Below are 21,944 nucleotides of genomic sequence, written 5' to 3' on the forward strand. Positions count from 1 at the left end.
ATCTATCTTACTTGTGGGTATATTGCAAGAACTACAGAGAATGTTTATGACTGCGTGGAGTACCTCATATGAAAAGAGCTTTGTAAGCTGGAAGTATTGTTATTAATATTCATCATTATAGCACGTAATTCCCAGCACTGGAAAGGAGAATTGCTTATTAGTCTCTCCACTCTGCCCATTTATTTATGTCCATAAGGAGCTATAATTTGAAAAGATATTTTCAAGGAGACTTGATAGGCTAGTTTTTTTTATCTGATAGCTTGTCATTCTTATCTCTTCTCATATTCCTTTTCTTTTAATTTTAAAGAAATAAGTTGTGATTCTCTTCCCATTGTTCCAAATTCAACCCATGTTTCATTCATCTTTGCTCTATCTCAGCCTTCCCCCACTTGCTGTTTTGTTTCCTTTCTCTGCATTCATCTATTCTGTTTACCTGTGTGAAAATCAACTTAACCATCTGAGCTTGTCTTCCCTTAAAAGTTTAGGGAGTAAAAGATAAAAGACAACTGTATTAAGGATAAGAAAAGGACACTGCCATTTAAGAAGACTATTCTCTATGTCATACCTGGGTAGAAAAAGACAAGGAAGTTCTGTCAGGCTGGTTTACCTTGATTTGTGCATCTTTCAAGGTGAGTTCAGCTAGAAGCAGAAGTAAGGCAACTATGATATCATGAATCTTTTAAGCAATTTTAAGAGAGCATTCTAAACTAGGGAGACTTACAAATAATCATCTCAGAAAATCCCATATTCTATCCACAGATCTTAAACATTCTAAGTGTAGGTAGCCATACTGTACTTCCTCTTAGACATGGCAACTTAAAGGGAATAAATATATAAATACAAATTAAAAAGTCATTACTGAATGTTTGGCTAACTGAAAACTATCTAAATTCATAAATTTTTGATATAGAAATGCTCGTTGCTCCTAGATCACTGGGAAAGTATGGCTCTGTCCTTACTGTGAGAGAAGAGAATGTGTAGAATATTCCTTCTCAAAGTGGATGCAACACTAGTCTCCAAAATGATCTAACTCAGCATCAGTGACAAGGGTTTCTAAAATATACCAATCCAGTTCTAAGTGCACACTTGAAATTTATATCATACTTTTAATAATAAATAACATAATTAATTAAATAAAACCAGAGATGGGAAAATGTTTTATAAAATTCCTTAGAGGTAGAAACTACACTTGATTCATTTGGTCACTGCTGCAATGCTACTGCAGTATGTATCCTAGAACATGTACACAATTCATGTTTGTAGAATGAATGAACAATAATGACGTAGGCCACAGGTAACTACATACCAATCTTCACTGCTTCTTCTGCCTTTTTAACTTCATTTTTAAATGCTCCTTTAAAAGAAGTTGTGACATACAGATACTTTCTGAAAAAAAAAGAACATAATCAAGTCACAGTACCATTTTAAAGTATAATAAAAAATACTCTTTAAGAAGATTACATACTCCTGAGATACATAATGAATAAAAAAGATATATACAGTAAGTTACATCCAGCTGATAAATCAGAGAACTTTATTCTTCAGAAGAAATTCCTTACCTTTCAATACTTGGAATTTTTTTCTTTCCTATTGAATTTATGGGAGTGACATTAGTTAATAAATTATATAGGTTTCAGATGTACAATTCTGTAATACATCATCTGTATGTTGTGTTGTGTTCACCCCAAGTAATCTCCTTCCATCACCATGTATCCATCCCCCTTTTACTCTTTTCAACCTTCCCCAACCCTCTTCCCTTCTGACATCTGTCAGTCTGTTCTCTATTTATGAGTCTGCTTCTACTTTATTAGTTTATTTTGTACATTAGAGTTCACATACGAGTGACATCATATACTACTTGTCTTTCTTTGACTGGCTTATGTCACTTACATAATGTTTTCTAGGTCCATTCATGCTGTCACAAAGGTTAAAGATTTCCTTCTTTTTTACAACCAAGTAGTATTCTACTGTGTAAATGTTCCAAAACTTTTTCATGACATATACTGTCATGTCATCTGCAAACAGTGACAGCTTTAGTCACTGCATCCTTTCCAATGTGGATGCATTTTATTTCTTTTCTTCTCTGATCACTGTGGCTAGAACTTCCAATACTATGTTGAATAGAAATGGTGAAAGTAGACACCCTGATCTTAGGGGGAAAGCTTTTAGTTTTTGCCCATTGAGTATAATGTTGGCTGTAGGTTTCTCACGTACAGCCTTTATTACGTTGAGGGATACTCCTTCTATTCCCACTTTTCTGAGTGTTTTTTATCATAAATATGTACTGTACTTTATCAAGTGCTTTTTCGGCACCCATTAATATGATCATGTGGTTTTTATCTTTTGTATTGATTATGTGATGTATTACATTTACTGATTTGTATATATTGTACCATCCTTGTATTCCTGGGATGAATCCCACTTGATCATGGTTATGATCTTTTTAATGTCTTGCTGGATGTGGTTTGTCAATATTTTGTTGAGGATTTCAGCATCTATGTTTATCAGTGATGTTAGCCTGTAGTTTTCTTTCTTTGTTGTGTCTTTATCTGGTTTGGGAATTAGGATACTACTGGCCTCATAAGAAGAGTTTGGGAGTCTTCCCTCTTCTTGGATTTTTGGAATAGTTTGAGAAGAATTTGGAATAGCCCTTCTTTAAACATCTGGTAAAATTCTGTGAATCTATCTAGCCCAGAGACAAACTCTGGGCCAGGAGTTTTTTGATTACTGCTTCAATTTCAAGCAGATTATTGGTCTATTCTGGCTTTTTGCTTCTTCTTGACTCAGTTTTGTAGGATTATATGTTTCTGAAATTTGTCCATTTCACCCACATTTTCAAATTTCTTGGCAGGTTTTTGTTCACAGTAATTTCTTACAATCCTTTGTATTTCCATGGTATCAGATGTAATTTTGCCTCTTTTGTTTCTAATTTTATTTATTTGGGTCATCTCTTTTTTTCTTGATGAATCTGGTTAAAGGTTTGTTGATTCTGTTTATCTTTTCAAAGAACCAGCTCCTGGATTTATTGATCCTTTGGATTGTTCTTTTAGTCTCTACATCACTGAATTCTGCCTTGATCTTGATTATTTCCATCCTCTACTTGCTCTGGGCTTTGTTTGTTGTTGTTCCTCCAGTTCTTGTAGATGTAGGGTTAGGTTGGCTATTTGAAATATATTTCTTTTTTAGGTAGGCATGTATTGCTATGAACTTCCCTCTCAGGACTACCTTCTCTGTGTCCCACAGGTTTTGTGTTGTTGTGTTTTCATTTCTTTCCAGAAACATTTTGATTTCCTTCTTGATCTCATTTTGTACCCATTCATTGTTTAAAGACATGTTATTCAGTCTCAATGTATTTGAATGTTTTTAAGTTTTTTCCTTGACATTGGCTGCTAGTTTCAGGTCATTGTGGTCCAAGAAAATGCTTGATATGATTTCAATTTTCTTGAATTTGTTGAGGCTTGTTTTGTTTTCTTTTTAAAGTGTTTTTTATTATGTTATTACAGTTTTCTCAGTTTTCCCCCTTTGTTCTCCCTCCACCCTGTCCCCCCAACTCTCCAGCATTTCTCTCCCCCTTAGTTCAAGTCCATGGGTTGTATGTGTTAGTTCTTTGAGTCCTCTGTTTTCTATGCCATTTTTATCTCTGTCTATTTTATGCCTACTAAATATGCTTCTTCTTCCCTGTACATCCCCCCGCCATTTCTCCCTTCCCCCTCTCCACTGAAATCCCTCCATGTGATGTCCATTTCTCTGATTCTGTTCCTGTTCTGGTTGTTGATTAGTTTTTGTTTTCATTGTTTTTATTTTCTTTTAGGTTCATTTGTTGATAGTTGTGAGTTTATTGTCATTTTATTGTTCATATTTTTTATCTTCTTTTTCTTACATAAGTCACTTTAACATTTCATATAATAAAGATTTGGTGATGATAAACTCCTTTAACTTGACCTTATTGAGGAAGCACTTTATCTGCCTTTCCATTCTAAATGATAGCTTTGCTGGATAGAGTAATCTTGGATGTAGGTCCTTGCCTTTCATGACTTCAAATACCTCCTTCCAGCCCCTTCTTGCCTACAGGGTTTCTTTTGAGAAATCAGCTGATAGCCTTATGGGAACTTCTTTGTAGGTAACTGTCTCCTTTTCTCTTGCTGCTTTTAAGATTCTCTCCTTATCTTTAATCTTGGATAGCTTAATAATTATGTACCTTGGTGTGTTCCTCTTTGGGCCCAACTTCTTTGGGACTCTCTGGGCTTCCTGGACTTCCTGGAAGTCTATTTCCTTTACCAGATTGAGGAACTTTTCCTTCATTATTTGTTCAAATAAGTTTTCAATTTCTTGCTGTTGTTGTTCTCCTTCTGGCACCCCTATAATTCAGATATTGGAACATTTCAGGTTGTCCCACAGGTTTGTAAGATTCTCTTCACTTTTTTGAACTCTTATCTCTTCATTCTGTTCCAGTTGAATGTTTATTTTTTCCTTTTGTTCCAAATTGTTGCTTTGGGTCCTGTTTTCCTTCCTATCACTGTTGAATTCCATGAATATTTTGCTTTATTTCATTTTGGGTATCTTTCATTTGTTTTTTCATTTTTTGACCAAGCTCAATCAGACCTGTGAGCATTTTGATTACCAGGGCTCTAAATTCTTCATCAGATAGGTTGGCTATCTCCTCATTGTTTATTTCTTTTTCTGCGGTTTTGCTCTGCTCTTTCACTTGGGCCATATTTCTTTGTCTTGGTGCACCTGATAAGTTGTAAGGGGGTGAGGCCTTATGTATTCATCAGGGCAGGGCAACCCTCTTTGTCACACTGCGGTGCTGCCTGTGGGGGAGGGGCCAGAGAGGAAACAATGCAGCTCGCCTGCTCGTCTGTAGCCCACTTTCCAACAAACTCTCCTGTGGGACTGGGAGTTTCTCCGGCCACAGCAACCACAGTAGTCCTCAGTCAACTCTGAGTTTCAGTTTCGCCTTCAGCTAGCCCTGCCCACACAGCCCACCTCCTTGCCACAGCCAGTCCCACCTGTGCAGTCCACCAGTTGAGGCTTGTTTTGTCTCCTGTCATGTGATCTATCTTTGAAAATATCGCAAGTTCATTTTGAAAGAGTGTGTATTTTGCTTTTTTGGGGTGAATGGTCTTGCATATATCAATTAAGTCCATTTGATTTAGGGTGTCGTTCAGTGCCACAATATCTCTGTTGATTCTTTGTTTGGAAGATCTGTCTGTTGGTGACAGCAGGGTGTTAAAATACCCTACAATAAGTGTGTTGCTGCCTATATTTTTCTTGAAGTCCTCCAAGATTTTCTTGATATATTTTGGTGCTCCTATGTTGGGTGCACCTATGTTTAAAATGTTTATAGCTTCCTGATGGATTCTTCCCTTTAAAATTATGAAATAACTTTCTTTGTCTCTTTTTATGGCCTTTGCTTTGAAATCTATTTTGTCTGATATAAGTATTGCTACCCTGGCTTTTTTTTCCCCCCTCTCCATTTGCTTGGAATATTTTTTTCCAAGCCTTCACCTTCAGTCTGTGTGGCTCTTTTGTTCTGAGGTGGGTCTCTTGTGGGCAGCATATGTGCTGGTCATGTTTTCTTATCCACTTAGCTACTCTATGTCTTTTGATTGGAGCATATAAACTATTTATATTTAAGATTACTACTGATAGATACTTATTCATTGCCATTTTTTCCTTTTGTACTTTTGTTCCTCTCTTTATATATATATATATACCTTCATCTTCTTAAAGCAGTCCCTTTAGCATTTCTTGCCATGCTGGTTTGGTGGAGGTGTATTCTTTTAATCTTCTTTTGTCTGGGAAACTCCTTATTTTGCCTTCCATTTTAATTAAGAGCATTTCTGGGTAGAGTAGTCTTGGTTGCAGGCCTGTGCTTTTCATTATGGAATATTTCTCATTCTCTTCTGGCTTGTAGTGTTTCTGTTGAGAAATCAGCTGCTAACCTTATCAGAGTTCCCTTGTATGTTACTATCTGTTTCTCCCTAAATGCTTTCCAGATTCTCTCTTTGTCTTAAAATCTGGCATTTTAATTAGGATGTGTCTTAGAGCGGGCCTTTGGGGGTTCATCTTGATTGTGACCCTCTGTGCTTCCTGATCTTGCATGGCTTTTCCCCTCCTCAAGTGTGGAAGTTTTCTGTCATTTTTTCAAAGAGGTTTTCTATCCCTTGCTCCTCTTCTTCTCCTTTTGGTATTCCTATGACTCAAATGTTTTTATGTTTCATGTTGTCCTGAAGTTCCCGTAAGCTATCATACTTTTTGAGTCTTTTTCTCATTTTGTTGCTCTACCTGGGTATTTCCTTCTACCCTTGTCTTCCAGCTCACTGATTCATCCAGCCTGTTTGTAATTCCTTCTAGTGTATTTTTTTTTATTTCAGATATTGTTCTTCATTTCTTCTGGGTCCCTGCTTGCAGTTTCTATGTCCTTTTCATGTTATTGAAGTTTGTAGTTGTCACTGAGTTCCCTGAGTACCCTTAAATCATTTTTTTTAATTCTATGTCTGACAGATTGCTTGACTCAATTTCATTTAGCTCTTTTACTGGAGATTCTCCCATTCCTTTTGATTTGGGGTTCTTTCTTTATCTCCCCATTTAGGTGACTCTTTTTGTTTGTTTATGCATTTCAGGGTGCTCTGCTTTGCCTGCCTATCTTCATGGGGTGGATTTCTGAATGTACCACAGCTTTTTTATCCACTCAGCTACTGATGGGAATTTAGGATGTTCACAAATTGTGGCTATTATAAGTAATGATGCAGTGAACATACGGTGAATATATTCTTTTGAACAAGAGTTTCATGTTTACTTGGATATATTCCCAGAAGTGGAATCACTGGATCATAAGGGAGATCCATTTTTAATTTTTTTACCTAATATGCTAATATTCTCATGCATATATGTGCTACAGAATAAACTGATAATAAATATGATGTGATCACATACATCAGTAATACTGAAATGTCTAACTGTAAGTTCATAATGTATGTCTGTAACTGCTAAAACCTGGGAAATTATTTTGCTGAGAAGACTTTTGAAATAAGAAAGATTTGACAACATCCAATGCAAAAGAAAAGTATTTTTTACAACTAAAACATATGAGGTCTGTCCACAAAAAGTGCAGCCATTATTAATACTTTTATTTAATCTTTATTGTATTTTTTGCCATTACTATTTAGTCCCCTTATAATTCTCCCTGCTAGCAACAACACACTATTGTCCATGAGTCCTTTTCCTTTTTACTCCATCCCTCTACCCTCTCACTTCCCCCACCACTAGCTATCTTCTATTCTCCATCTATGAGTTTGTATTTGTTTTGCTTTTTATTTCAGCTTGTTCATTAAACTTCCCACATGAATAAAATCATATGGTATTTGTCTTTCTCTGTCTAATATCATTTAGAAAAATGTTCTCCAGGTCTATCCATACTGTCCCAAAGGATAAAATTTCCTTCTTTTTTACAGCCAAGTACCATTTCATTGTGTGAATGTCTCATAGTTGTTTTATTCACTCGTTTACTGATGGGCACTTGGGCTGTTTCCATATCTTGGTGATTGTAAATAATGCTGCAATGAACATGGATGTGCTTATGTTCTTTCAAATTAATGTTTTGGGTTCCTTCAGATATATTCCCAGAAGTGGATTAGCTGGGTCATAAGGCAGATTCATTTTTAATTATTTGCGGTATCTCCACACTGTTTTCCACAGTGGCTGCACCAATCTGCATTCCTACCAACAGTGCAAAAGAGTTCCCCTTCCTCCACATCCTCACCAGCACTTGTTTGTTGATTTACTGATGGTAGCCATTCTGAGAGGTATGAGTAGATATCTCATTGTGGTTTTATTTTGCCTTTCTCTGATGCTTAGTGATGTTGAGCATCTTTTTCATGTCTATTGGCCATCTGTATGGTAGAACATATTCTCTGATCATACATCTGCTAACAGGTCCATTTCCAAAATTTATGAAGAATTTATAAAACTCAACACCAAAAACACCAAAAAATCCATTGAAAGACTAAGCAAATTATTTGCATAAATACTTCTCCAAAGAGGACATAGAAATGGTCAACAGACACGTGAAAAGATGCTCTGTACACTTCATTTAACTTTTGCCTCATACCTACAGTAGCTCACCATTCTCTGATACCTTCATATTTAGAAAGGCATCACATTTTCAGCAAGAGGTAGGTGGATACCTATAGGTCATTCCTGGAAAGCAAAATGTCTTAAGACATATAAAAAAAGCTATTCCCTCATGCAGAAAGAAGAGTGTAAATCTATATGCTCCAAAGAGTCTTGCCAGGTACAGGTAATATATAGCCCATATGCCAAATTTGGCCAGCAGCTTGGTTTTTGTACAGCCTAACCAAAGAATGTTTCTTCCATTTTAATGGATTGTAAATATATATATACTTAGATATATATGAAGGAAAATAAGATTATGCAAATGAGACTGACCGTAACTAGATATTTACTATCAGGCCCTTCACAGAAAAGTTTTGCCAACACCAGAATCTATTTTTTGGTGTACTGCAGAATTTTAGTAGTTTACATATGTGTGCCATGAGATGAAAAAGGTTGAAATTCAATGGAGTAAGTACTTAATGTGTTATTATTACCTAGTAAAAACACATATTAAGTATATGTATTTACATGAAAAATGCTTTGGGAATGAGGAAATGAAATGAATAGCTGGATAAATTCCTTTTCTTTTAAGAATCTGAAGTATTTGTAGAATTCTACCCAGTTACCTGCATGAAAATGCATAATGTTAAATAACTAAATGTCATCCTATAGTCAGTCATCTATACACTTCAATGGTTTGTTTATTTATTTTACTTCACTGGTTTAAAGAACAATGCAAGTGAGGGAGTGGGGAGCATCCCTAGGAAATTGAAAGACTGCCTCAGAAGAATAGTGCTGCGAAGTATTCAACAGCAGGACATAAAGTTAGTGTCCCTGAGTAACTTTAAAAGAACCAGGCTGCTCCAAAGAAAGCAGGGTGACCCCAATTCCATGTCTTTGGGTTCCTTTCAGTATTATCAGTCTATGGCAAAGCAGTGTTCATGAAGAATGAAGATCTTGAAACAGACACTTTAGTTCTATCTCCCTTAAAGGACTTTATTGACCATTTTATGTCCATCTTTAGTCCTCAGGTGCAGAGATTTTGTGTGTATATAAATCTAACAGTTATGTCTCTACTAAAGTTAAAGAATTCAAAGCCAATGAAAATAAGTAATGTCTGTTGCCTAAGATCAAGTAATAGGGCCGTATATTAACTTGTCTGTATTATACAGATAAATGATATTTAAGACTCCAAGAATCACAAACTTACAAAATCTTTAAGTTGAAAAGACCTTAGAAATCCCTGGCTGAAATTCTTCCAAAAGTAATAATGCCTGCAATAATCTAGACTTTTCCAGGGGCAAACTTGTCCTCATCTTGGCAGGGAGGGCCTTCCACTGTGGAAGAGTGCAAACTTCATTAATCTCACGCCACACTACAGCACTCTCTGAGTTGCTGTACCTCAAGCCAAATGTGTCTGGAGAAACTAACTGTGCCATCTTGGACACACTGGATCTCGTATTCCTCACATTACATCTGGAACCTGGACCAGAAACAGACTGGTGTGCAACAAAGGAAGATATGTAAGCAATCAAACCCCTGAGACTGCAAAGCCCAGAGTAGCATCTACTTTTTCATGAAAATAAGACAACATAATAAATGTAGGTCTATAATAAAGAGTTAGTAAGGTATGGGGGAGGAGCATGGAATTTGAATTGGTAAAGAAATTGAAGCCAGAATATTAGATCCCTTGTCCAGTTGTGACATTTTCTTAGCTCTAAAATGGTGATGATAAAACATAACCCATGGGGTCACTGAAAAAATCAGACAAAATAATGCATGCAAAAATAATGCATTTACACACACACACACACACACACACACGTGTATAAGCATCAAATGTTTCTCCCAGTAGATATTATGTTCCTCAAAACTAGAACTAATCTTGTTTTTTCTATGCTTTGTACCCAGCACAACCTTAAGCTCACAAAAGACTTTAATAATGTTTGGTGAATAAATGAATGACCATGCAAAAACCCCATACACAAAGAACACTGCTCTGATTGCATGCGTAGTTGGTCAAGATTAGTCTTAAAATATGTAAATGTCAGTTTTAAAAAAGTTTATGTTCTTACAAACTTCCTGTTACAAAATAAGTCATGGGGATGTAATGCACAGCATGGTAACTGTAATTAAATTGTATATTTGAAAGTTGCTAAAATAGTAGATCTTAAAACTTCTCCTCACATACACACAAAAAATTTGTAACTATGTATGGCAATAAGATTTATTGTGGTAATAAAACAAGTTTATGCTAAAATATAAAAGATAAATAAAATATAAGTGAGCCAAATATGCTATAAATATGTTCATTCTATACTTATATATATATACACACAAAGAAGTAGATAATTCAAATGGTACATAGTTCAAATATATGAGTAAACAAAAATTATAAATGAACTGTGATTTTTTAATAGAAACTATCACAGCAAAGCACCTAAAATTCACTAAAGTACAAAAGGTGATTATCTGACTGACATAGTTCACTTCAGTGTTTTGCTATTATGGACAAAATTTGTTACACATAATTGATTACTCTTTAGCAAACCTTCCAGAATGCAATGTAAATTTTATTTACAATAGCCCTGGCTGGTGTGGCTCGGTGGATTGAGAGCTGGCCTGCAAACCAAAGGGTGGCCAGTTCCATTCCCAGTCAGGGCACATGCCTGGGTTGCAGGCCAGGTCTCCAGTAAGGGGGCATGTGAGAGGCCACCACATTTTGATATTTCTCTCCCTCTCATCCTCCCTTCCCCTCCCTCTAAAAATAAATGAAGTCTTTAAAAATTTTATTTATAATAGCAAAAATTGTACTATCAAATTGTAAAATCTAGCTATCAAATTGTAAAAAATCTTACTAACAAATCACTTTGACAAATCTGGGGAGGAAGGCATATTGATTTTATAAATAAAAACTGTATGAGGATAATCAAAGAAAGTTGCATTACCTGGGTCTGTAGAGGGAATGACATAGGTGTTTTGTTTTAACTCTTCTGGCCTGAATAAATATTCTCATCCAAGGGTCAAAATATAGAACAGAAGTGTAGGCTCTGAATGACCGTCTCTCTGGGAAACTAGAATGGAAAATAGCAAAGGTCACACTGTAGAGGATGCAATAATGACACATTATTCAGAAGAAAATAATCAGGCTACTAGGTTATGATGGTTACTACTAGCAGCCTAGGGAACTTTTCTTTGAAACCTAACAATGACACAGCAAACACCAGCAAATCTTGCAACACTCAAATCATTAAGCAGGCCACTTTACAGATAAGTAGTTAATATGAATACTAGGTTTTATTTTTTTTTCCTACATGTAATTAAAAAGCCAACTGACTGATTAAAATATAAGTAACATCAGCAAAAAAAAAAAAAAAAATGAGGCCTCTAACTACAAAGGCCTACATGGATAATCTGCACTTTGATTAGAACTGAACTTTTGTTGGCAATAACTGATTCCAAGTAGATTTACATCAGCTACAGAAAGTATTAAAGTTATTGGCCAAGGAGGACAAAACCAAGACAAATAAAACAATTCCCCTGCTTGAACATTTTTTTTAAAAGAATTTAGGCCTGAATAAATAAAAATATTTTCCTGAGCCCTGGCCAGTGTGGCTCAGTTGGTTGGTATGTTGTCCCATAAACCAAAAGGTTGCGGGTTTGAGGATACATGCCTAAGTTGTGGGTTCGGCCCCAGTCGGGGCATTTATGGGAGACAACTGATGGATGTTTCTCTCACGTCAATGTCTGTCTGTCTGTCTGCCTTTCTCTTTCGCATGTGCTTGCTCTCTCTCTCTCTCTCTCTCTCTCTCTCATATCAATGGATGTATCCTTGCGTGAGGATTAAATATGTATTTTCCCATGAAATTATTGCAAAGAAATACAATAAAAATGTTTCATTCGCTTTGAAAATTATAACCTAGAGACACAAAACTCCATTCTATAAGTGCAGTAAGTATTAAAATAAGTGTTTTTGTCAAACTGATGGGAGGAGTTTGATGATGTGTTAAGTAAAAAAAGAGGAAAATAAAGGATGGGAAGGCAATAAAATGGGAGCAGAAACAATGTAAAATAGCCTACATTGAGAAATCACTATGTGTTGCTGCATACTAACAACTCCAGGGAGCTTCTATTTTAAAGTCCACTTATGAACTGTAAACCTCCTCCAATTAGACAAGAAATAAAGATCAGAAACAAGCCGAGTCATGCTTCAAAAGTAGTGCTACCTACTGGGTCCCAGAAAAGGCTACAGTGAAGGGCTTACAAGGCCAAATATAAATCAGAGAGAAGTAAACCCATCATTTTTACAATCCTATCTCAGTCCAATGGAAGACAAAAAAGATGAAAGGAAACATAAAAGCTGTCCTGGGGGACTGCTCAACAGGGTCACACCACTGCCAGTCACTCCATAAGAAGGAACAGAGCTCCAAAGAATTTACAAAAATGAAGATGAAGCTTGTAAGGAATCCAGGGATTCCCTGGTTGGTTTTAATTTCCTTCAAGCAGAATCTGAAGTTCATTAAAAAGCCTGAAATTTCTTTGAATTGTTTAAAAAGAAATTATTTGAAAGGTCTGTATTTTGCCATGTATAATGTGTACTTTTTCACCCAAACTATTGAGGGAAAAATGAGGATGCACATTATACATGGGTGTAATGATTACCTACCATGGGCATAATAATGGGTATAATAATCCCATGTATAATGCGCACAAAACATGGATGCACATTATACATGGGAGCACATTATACACAGCAAAGTACAGTTCCCAATATAAATTATAAGGAAGTATCTATTCCATGGTTATTATTCTGTAAATACTAATGCATTTCAATGTGACATTTGGGTGTAGCACTACAATCATGTTGTTTTTAGTATGCCAGGAGCTGTACAATCAACTAAGTCTTCACCTGTTAAAAGAAAAAAGAAGTCATCTTGGGACACTATAAACATTTCATGGACTTTTGTCATTATTCAAATGCTTTCTGGATCTCCTGATTTGAAATTGTCCTTAGAGATAGTATAGCTCTTTCTTTGGACTGTCCTTAAAGCAAACACATCTCTGTCATTTAAAGGTAACAGTGATTCAGAGCCAAGTTTAAGAAATACAGAAATATAGTGGGAGATCAAATTGGGTTAGACAAGTTTGGGTTAAAAATTATTATACAAATCAAAACAAGGACACCAGTACTTCTATCTCTTGATAGGTCAACTTTTACTCAATAAATATCTATAGGTAAGTATTTATAACATGTGTGTTGGGGATCCTCAAGACCTCCTCTATGTTACGAGATTTGCTAGAAGAACTCACAGGACTTATCACATAATTGTACTCATGACTAAGACTTGTCACAGTGATGTAGAAGACATATATAGTGGATCATAAAGGGAAAAGATAGGTGGCATCCAGAGGAACCCATATGCAGCTTTCTTACAGTTTCTCCCTCTCATGACAGGTCACACAGAACATACCATACCCCAGGTATGAAAGTCAGGAACATGTATGTGATGTTTCTGCCCAACTAACCCCATTAGAGACTCAGCACAAAACATTTTCAATGGGGGCTGGTCACATAGGCACCCTCTGCTGAGCACATATCAAAATTCCAGAGTCCCAGAAAGGAAGTCAGTTTTTAGTATCATCCATATTGTTTGCATAGTCTAGACACATTGTACCACCTTCTCTGTTAGGGAAAGGTTTATAACAGTGTAGGGAACTGCTTATCAGCTAAGTTCCCAGACACTAGCCAAAGACCAACCTTGCAAACAAGGCTTACAAGGAATAAAAACTTTCTATGTTAACCCTTTTCTACATATACGCCTACTTTTGAAAGTTCCCATTTATCTGTGACAAACAGAATGGCCATACCTCTTATGCTATTGTGATATCTCTATGATTTTAAAAAAATGCACACTTCCATTCAAGATGACAGCATAGGCAGACATGGCTCCCCTCTTTGTACAACCACATCAAAATCACAACTAAGATAAAGAACAACCATTACTCGGAACTGACAGAAATCAAGTTGAAGGGAAGTCTGACAACTATGGGATTAAAGAAACCACATTCATCCAGACTGGTAGGAGGAGCAAAGATGCAAAATACTCTGGCCCCTATCCATGTGTGGTGTATACAAATTCAGGAAGGATATTTTGGGAGCAAGTAGTCTCACACTCACACCAGGCCCCCAGCCCAGGGTTCCAGTACCAGGAAGATAAGTCCCCAAAACTTTTGTCTGAAAAACCCAGTGGGGGTTGAGTCAGGGGAAGAAACTTCTGGAACTCCAAGTAGTTCCTCTTAAAGAACCCACATATGGACTCACCTACTCACTCACTTCCTCTGGGCTCTGGTGCTGGGATGGTGTCTTGAAGGGCACTAGTGGCATGCAGGGGGAGGCTGAGGTGTCTGACATCAAGGCAAGCAGAGGCCACTGTCCCTTTTCTGGGCCCTCCCCCCCACAGAGCCAGTAAGCTGGTACCATATCAGAGACTCCATCATCCTGGCTAACACTGTTTGACCCACTTTGGAGATTCCCAGAGACTTGGCCCCACCCAACTCACATAGGCCCTCCCAAGCTGTATTCCTTGGCTCATACTTCACAACTTCCTAAATCCTCTCAGAGAAACAGCAGCTGGCCTCAGTGAGCCAGGGAGCCCCAGACCCAAAACTAGTAGCCTAGATTCATAGCTTGGCTTCACCTAGAAACGAACCCAGAACAAGTAGCAGCCAACTGAGATTGCTTTATAGTTCAGGCAGAGTGGCCCCAGGAAAAACACAGCTGGGGGCTGATTTTGGTCTGCACCACCTGGGAAACCCCAGGGCCAGTGCACCCAGTGGATAGCTACAGACCTCAGTGGACCACCACCACCCTGCCCCTGCACAGCTCATCCTCCACAGATGGTGGAGGTTGGTGGTCAGTGGTCACAGCATATCCTTGCAGATGACTGGCCTGGGTAAATCCCTCCCATTGATGTGCCAACAGCAATCAAGGCTCAACTACAAAGGGAGGGTGTACTCAGCCCACAAGAAAGCCCACACACCTTGAGTACCCAGATTAGGTGATAGGGGAGGCTGTGCCACTAGACTCTACAGGACACCTACTACATTACACCACATGAACAAGACACAGAGTCAAAGCAGCTCTACCTAATACATAGAAACAACCACAGAATAGCTCCTAAAATGAGGAGACAAAGAAACATGACCCAAATGAAAGAACAGATCAAAACTCCAGAAAAAGAACTAAATGAAATGGAGATAAGCAATCTATCAGATGCAGAGCTCAAAACACTGGTTATAAGGACACTCAAGGAACTTAGTGAGGACCTCAGCAACATAAAAAAGATCCAGTCAGAAATAAAGGACACACTAATTGAAATAAAGAATAATTTACAGATTAACAACAGGAGAGTGGATAAAGCTGAGAATCAAATCAATGATTTGAAACATAAGGAGGCAAAAAACAACCAATCAGAACAAGAAGAAAAAAGAATTAAAAAAATGAGAATAGTGTAAACAGACTGTGAGACAACTTTAAGCAATCCAATATTTGCTTCATAGTGGTGCCAGAAGGAGAAGAGAAAGAAGAAGGAATTTGAAATCTTTTGAAAATAATGAAAGAAAACTTCCCTAATTTGGTGAAGGAATTAGACATGCCAAGTCTAAAAAGCACAGAGAGTCCCAAACAAGATGCGCACAGAAAGGCACACTAGAAGACACATCATAATTAAAATGTCAAAGGTTAAAGATAAAGAGATGGGAGGGGGAAGGGAGAGAATGGGTGAGAGGTGAGGGAATTAAGTATAAATAGGTAGTTACAGAAGAGCCATGGGGATATAAAGTACAGTATAGAAAAGTGAGTAGCCAAAGACCCTACACATGACAGTTGGACATGAACAAGAGTGAGGGCATTGCTTGAAGGAGTAGAGGGTACTGAGTAGAAGGGGGCAAAGGGGAAAAAGTCAGGACAACTGTAATAACATAATCAATAAAATATAATTAAAAAATAAAAAAATTTAAATGCAAAGGCAAAATATAAAATCTATTTAAGAAATTAGCCACCCAATGTAAACTTTCAAACTCCTTTATATGATATGAAAGATCCTTCATGACCTGGCCCCCACTTAGTTCTCCAGCCTCCTCTCTCACCAGCTTCCATCCAGCCTTTTAGGAACACTCTCACTTCTTCAGATACGGGGTCATGCTTTCTTATCCCCCAGCCTAGGCACATTGTCTTTTGGCCATTTTCATTTGGTTTCTTTTCACCTGTAAGAATGCAACTTAAATCTAACTTCCTCTCGAAGCCTTCCCTCACTCCCCAAGATTGGGTAAATCACCCTCCTCTGGTGCTCCCCTTCTTCTCTCTCTCCCCAATACAGCACTTGCACTTAGTGATGTCATTGTCTATCAATCTGTATCTCCATCAGCCTATAAATCCCATGAAGCTAGCATCTTTATCAATATTTGTTGAGTAAATGATAATTATTCAGCACTCCCTTGGCTTAATGTAAAGTGAACAGCATGGGGTTCCCTATGTAAGGAAGACTTAATGATTGATCATCTCCAATGATAATGCTATCAGTCTTTATAAATAAAGCCATTCACTTGAGAAACTGGGATACAAATGTATTAAAGTAATCAGGGTACCTTCAGAAGATCTGGGAAAAAAATACTCTTACTACTTCACATCATTTTCAAAATGTGTTCTCGTTTCCTCTTAAATGGCTCTTTTTTGTCTTAAATTTTGCCAGCATCCATATCTTTATCTTCATCTGTACCTCTCCTTCTCTCTTTCTATTTAACTGACAATAAACTGAAGAATTAAAGAGAGAGAGCCAACCTCCTACTGCACACACACACACACCAGATGCACACAGTCACATGACAGACATGGGGAAAGAGGAGCATATTTTAAGGCAGAAACTGCCTTGACAGTCTGTGTTATATAACAGGAGGAGATGGAAATGCTTTCTGTCACCTCCTCAGCAATGGGTGTTCTTAAAAAGTCTCTCCTTCACCTCCAGCTGTGGCTGTGGCTGTGGCATCTCCGTGGCCTCCTTCTCCCAATCTATCCACGTAGTTCTGCTACTGTGTTAAGTGTTGCTCTGTAAGTGGCTATCAGGGATGGATGGATGTTCTGTGGTCAGCAAACTGTGTTAAGGACAGAAGAGCCAGGAAGTGGGGTCCTGTGCCAAGGTCATTATTTCCTTTATCTACCCACTCAGATTCTTTGTGACTAGAGTCTGAGAAAGTGAATTTTTTAAAGCTACGCAGGTGATTCCTTTAACTCTGCCAGTTTTAAGAGCCACCACCTATAGACCTAGTGGACAGGGTGGTATGTAAGACAGGTTGCCTGAAAGAGGGGAACAGAATAGTCTCTCTCAGGTATTTAGACCTATGAGACTTTCTATATTTACCCACACTGGGTACACAGACATCAGACTACCATTCAGCCCAAGTATTGAGGCCCATGGTTGAAAAAAGGACTCTAAACTCCAGGCACTAGACTAAATTAGATCCTTTTTGGAATATCTCTGAAGAGCCACATTTTTATTCATGAAAAACCTGTGTATTATTACAAAGAAATTTTTTCTAAATTTATTGCTAAAGTCCCTACAAAAGTTGAATATTTCCTGAAGTTGAAATAACAAGTCCTGTATGATCTTGAATACAAAGAAGTACAGAAAAAATTTTAACTAGTTTAAATTCTGAACTGTGAAAGGGGCTAACCAAATTTAATCTTAGATTATACCTATAAGAAATGTCAACTTGAAGAAGTATTTTAAAAGAAACGTTCTAAGTTGTACAAGTAATGAAAGTACTTCTATCATTCCCACAGCGTGACAAGCTGTACATTATAACAATTTGAAGCTGTAACTCTTGATGTGTTCCCAACTGACTCAGTTAGGACATAAACTAGAGATATTATGGAATGCTGCCCAGTGACTGTCAATTTAGAAACACACTGCCAACGTGGCACCTAATTTCAAACATTACTTAGCATGAAATTTAAATTCCATTGCTCTGTGTTACATCATCACTCTCAGAGCTGCTTTTTAGGATGGATTTCTTCAGCCACCTGAGATCCTGCACCACAGCTAAGTCCAGGAACACTGGCAGGCCTGTCGGGTGGCAGCCAATTCCACAACATGGCTTTTTTTAAAACCAGAGTCTCTGCTTTCTTTCATTTTCTCATCAAGTTGCACATATATACTATTCAAAATGTTATTAAGAAAATAATAAGGCACTGAAAGCAGCATGGACAAGGAAGCAGCAGCAAGGAAATCACATGTGCCACAAACCAGGTGAAATGGTCACAGGATCTTGAACCCTCAAAGGGAATCAGGAAAACTGTTATAGATGATCAAGCCTTCACAGTTTAGAACTCAGAAGACGTTTTAAAGATAAGCGAAGTACTTAACAAAATTTCTGAAAACTCTCTCTCTCACCCTGATAAATATCTTCAGTGATCTTCACAGTAGAGGACAGTGGAATCCACTACTGAGGGCGCAAACACCCTCCAATGAAAATATTTGCAATTTTCTTAGAAAATTACCTAGATATTGGCACTCAATTTGGTTTACCTGAGTTCATTTGTTGCTCGCTGTATAGCAGACATTGAGTTAGTTTCCAGAGCATTATGTAAGTGTCAAAAGGAAGTGTAGAGAAAAGTAGAATAAAGGGAAATAAAATACAGAGAATTTCTCTGTGCCAGGTATTGTGACTACTCTATTACCATAGCATTTGTATTAAGGTGATTTTATAGCCTCATTTTGTAGATGAAAACACTGAAGTTCAGAAACAACAGACAATTTATCAGTAGAATGAAAGCTCTTCCAGTGGAATCCAAGCCACTTGAGAACAGAGATATCTGTCTGTTTTGTTCCCTGAATACATCTGCAGCCTCTAATATAGGGCCTGACACTCAATAAATACCCATTCAATGGGTGAATGTCAAATGAACAGTCAGACAGCTACTATTCACAGTCCAACAGCTAGTAAGTGAAAGAATCAAGATTTGAGATAAGTTTTAAGCAACTGCAAAGTCCATTCTTTTCATAATGTATCTCCCCGCCTACCTCCAAGGTTGACTGGTTTGAAGTACACTTGCTTCTGTGCAATACAAGGGATCAAAGTTGTAAGATGGCCTCAGGCAGCCGCACCCTACACAGACCCTACCTGTGTATGAGCCTGAGGTTCTGGTCCCTTCAACTTACTCCACAGAACCCGATTCAAAGGTCTGGAATCCATGTGTCTTACAATACATAGAATAAATAATACGGCATTACATTGCCAATATTCCCAGCTATTCAATTAACTCTAATGTCTCTGCTAACAGACAAATGCCATTATGTAAAGGAATATTGTTTAAAAATCAAAGACATAGATAGAACCAAGTTGAGAGGCTAAGAATACATATTAGTCTTTTGCTGGAATTCAAGGAAGAATTGTAAGGAGGCCTGTGTGCCTAGTGAAAGGGGGAAGAAATAATTAGGAGACTCATGCAGGATTCTGCAGAACAGTGTAAAGCCTTTTGGCTTTTTCTGAGTGAAATGTGAAGTCATTAGAGAATTTTGTACAGAGCTTTAAAAGATTACTCTGACTGCTACTAAGGGGCATGGGTGGAACAGTTTTCAGAGACCAAGGGTGGGGGCAAGGAGAACAGCGGATCAGCAGAAGGAAGGCTGCTACAGTAATCCAGGTGTGGCATGATGGTGGCATGGATCATGGCTGTGGCGGTAGAACAGAGGGCAAGTGGTTGAATCTGGATCTATCTGAAAGTAGAGCCAACATTAAATAAGCAAGTTAACAGAACCCTGCAACTGTTCAGTATAAAGAATTAGAAAAAGATAAGACTCACAGATAGACACACTGTGGGAGTCCTGAAAGTTTAAGAGAAAATCCTAAAAGCTATCTGAGGGTATAAATGAGAAATTTACTAAAGTTCAGTCATTACACCTGCATCAGACTTCTCATCAACAACATGGATTCAAGAAGTTAAATGAGCAATAAGTTCTGAGGAAAAGTATTTTTGAGCCAATATTTGTTTATCCATTTATATAGATACTGAGGTAGAAGTGAAAAATAAGGCAAATTTAAGGATACAAAGATTTCAACAGTTTGCCTGAAACAGACTCTGAAATACTTATTTGAGAATATAATCCAGCAAATGAATAAATAAAAGAAGATTGAGTGGTAAGCAAAGAAAATATTAAGGTTTATAATTCAGTCTAAATAATTACTTATTCAGGGAATGATAAAATATTGTAAAAAATTGTAAATAAAATAATCAAAAGTTGGAACTGGTAAGAAAAAAAGTAAAAGCATACTAAGGCTTTGACTTATTTATGAGATGATATAGATACTGATTAACTCTACACTTCAATAAGAAAATTAAAAGTTTAGATATATTCATTAAAAATGTAAAGGGATAGCTGTGGCTGGTGTGGCTCAGTGGACTGAGTGCCAGCCTGCAAATCAAAAGGTCATAGGTTTGATTACCAGTCAGGGCACAAGCCGGTAGCACACCAGGTCCCCAATTGGGGATGTACAAGAAGCAACTGATTGATGTATCTCACACATTGATGTTTATCTTTCCCTCTCTCCTTTTCCCTCTCTCTAAAAATAAATAAAATCTTTTTAAAAAATAAATAAAAATGTCAAGGTATTCCAATCAAAGTATGTTTGGAACAAATAATTTTCCAACACTGAAATTTTTTAAGCTTACTTTTTTATTGTTTTTCTATTACAGTTGTCCCAATTTTCCCCTAGTGCTCTCCCCTGCCCCTCCCACCCCCTCCTCCCACAGTTAATCCCTACCCTGTTGTCCATGTTCATGGATCATTTATGAAATTTTTTTAAATGAAAATTTCTTCTCTGAAAAAAATCACAACTCAACCAACATCACAAAGGGGAGGAAAAGGAAAAATGAAGCAGAGCAAAATAAACAAAAACCAAGAAAGCACAAACAAAAAGCAAATTAAATTTCAAACAAAATAAAAAGGCAGAGTCTAACCATAGCAGATGTCACAATAAATGTGAGCTAGGCACATTTCCTGTTAAAACATAGAAGCCACCTGGACAATGTGGCCAATTTGGTTATTGTCCAATAACCAAAAGGTTGTGGGTTCAATCCCCAGCTCGAGCCTATACAATCCTCGGTTCAGGTGTGTATGGGAGGCAACAAATCAATGTTTCGCTCTCACATTGATGTTCCTCTCTCTCCCTTCCTCTCTCTCTAAAGTCAATGAAAAAATGTCCTCAGGTTAGGGTTTTTTTAAAAAAATTTAAAGATAGAAGCACTTAGACTGAGTCAAAAATCTAGTTATATGCCATTTATAAGAGTCAACCCAAAAGAAAACAGCACTGCTGAAAATAAAACAGTGTCAAAATATAGAAAAAGAAAGTTAACCAAGAGAAAGCAAACATAGGTTAACATTAGATAAAAATAGACACAAAATTATTGGAAGCATTTACTGGAATACAGAAGGATATTTTATTTTAACAAAAGGTTCACTTAAACAAAATGATATATGTGTCCCAAATCTAACAACTCAGAATCATACACAGCAAGAACTAGTACGCTACAAGGAATGTGGACATATCCATAGATACTTTAAACTGGTCTAACACACTTCTCTCAGAAACCGAAAGAGCAAGAAGAAAAAAGATATGGATGATCTGAGGAACTTAATTAAACCTTGATGTAACAGAATCTGTCCTCACCGCCTGGCTTATTTCACTTAGCAGACAACTGTACTTGAACAATAATATTTTAAAAAGAAAAAGAAAAAAAGGAATCTGTTCATATCAGAATTATTTTTTCC

The 21,944-nt window shown here is 37.2% G+C and overlaps 1 protein-coding gene across 1 annotated transcript in view; it reads right to left on the minus strand.

Annotated features, from left to right (window-relative positions):
* MORC1 (MORC family CW-type zinc finger 1) overlaps positions 1-21,944 on the minus strand; it is a 157,987-nt gene that overhangs the window by 95,251 nt on the left and 40,792 nt on the right. Inside the window, 3 exon segments of the mRNA XM_028502395.2 lie at positions 566-639; positions 1,307-1,386; positions 11,067-11,192. Coding sequence (XP_028358196.1) covers positions 566-639; positions 1,307-1,386; positions 11,067-11,192 — 280 coding nt within the window.

This window comes from Phyllostomus discolor, chromosome 2 (genome assembly GCF_004126475.2).
Source record: "Phyllostomus discolor isolate MPI-MPIP mPhyDis1 chromosome 2, mPhyDis1.pri.v3, whole genome shotgun sequence".
Taxonomy (NCBI): Eukaryota; Metazoa; Chordata; class Mammalia; order Chiroptera; family Phyllostomidae; genus Phyllostomus; species Phyllostomus discolor.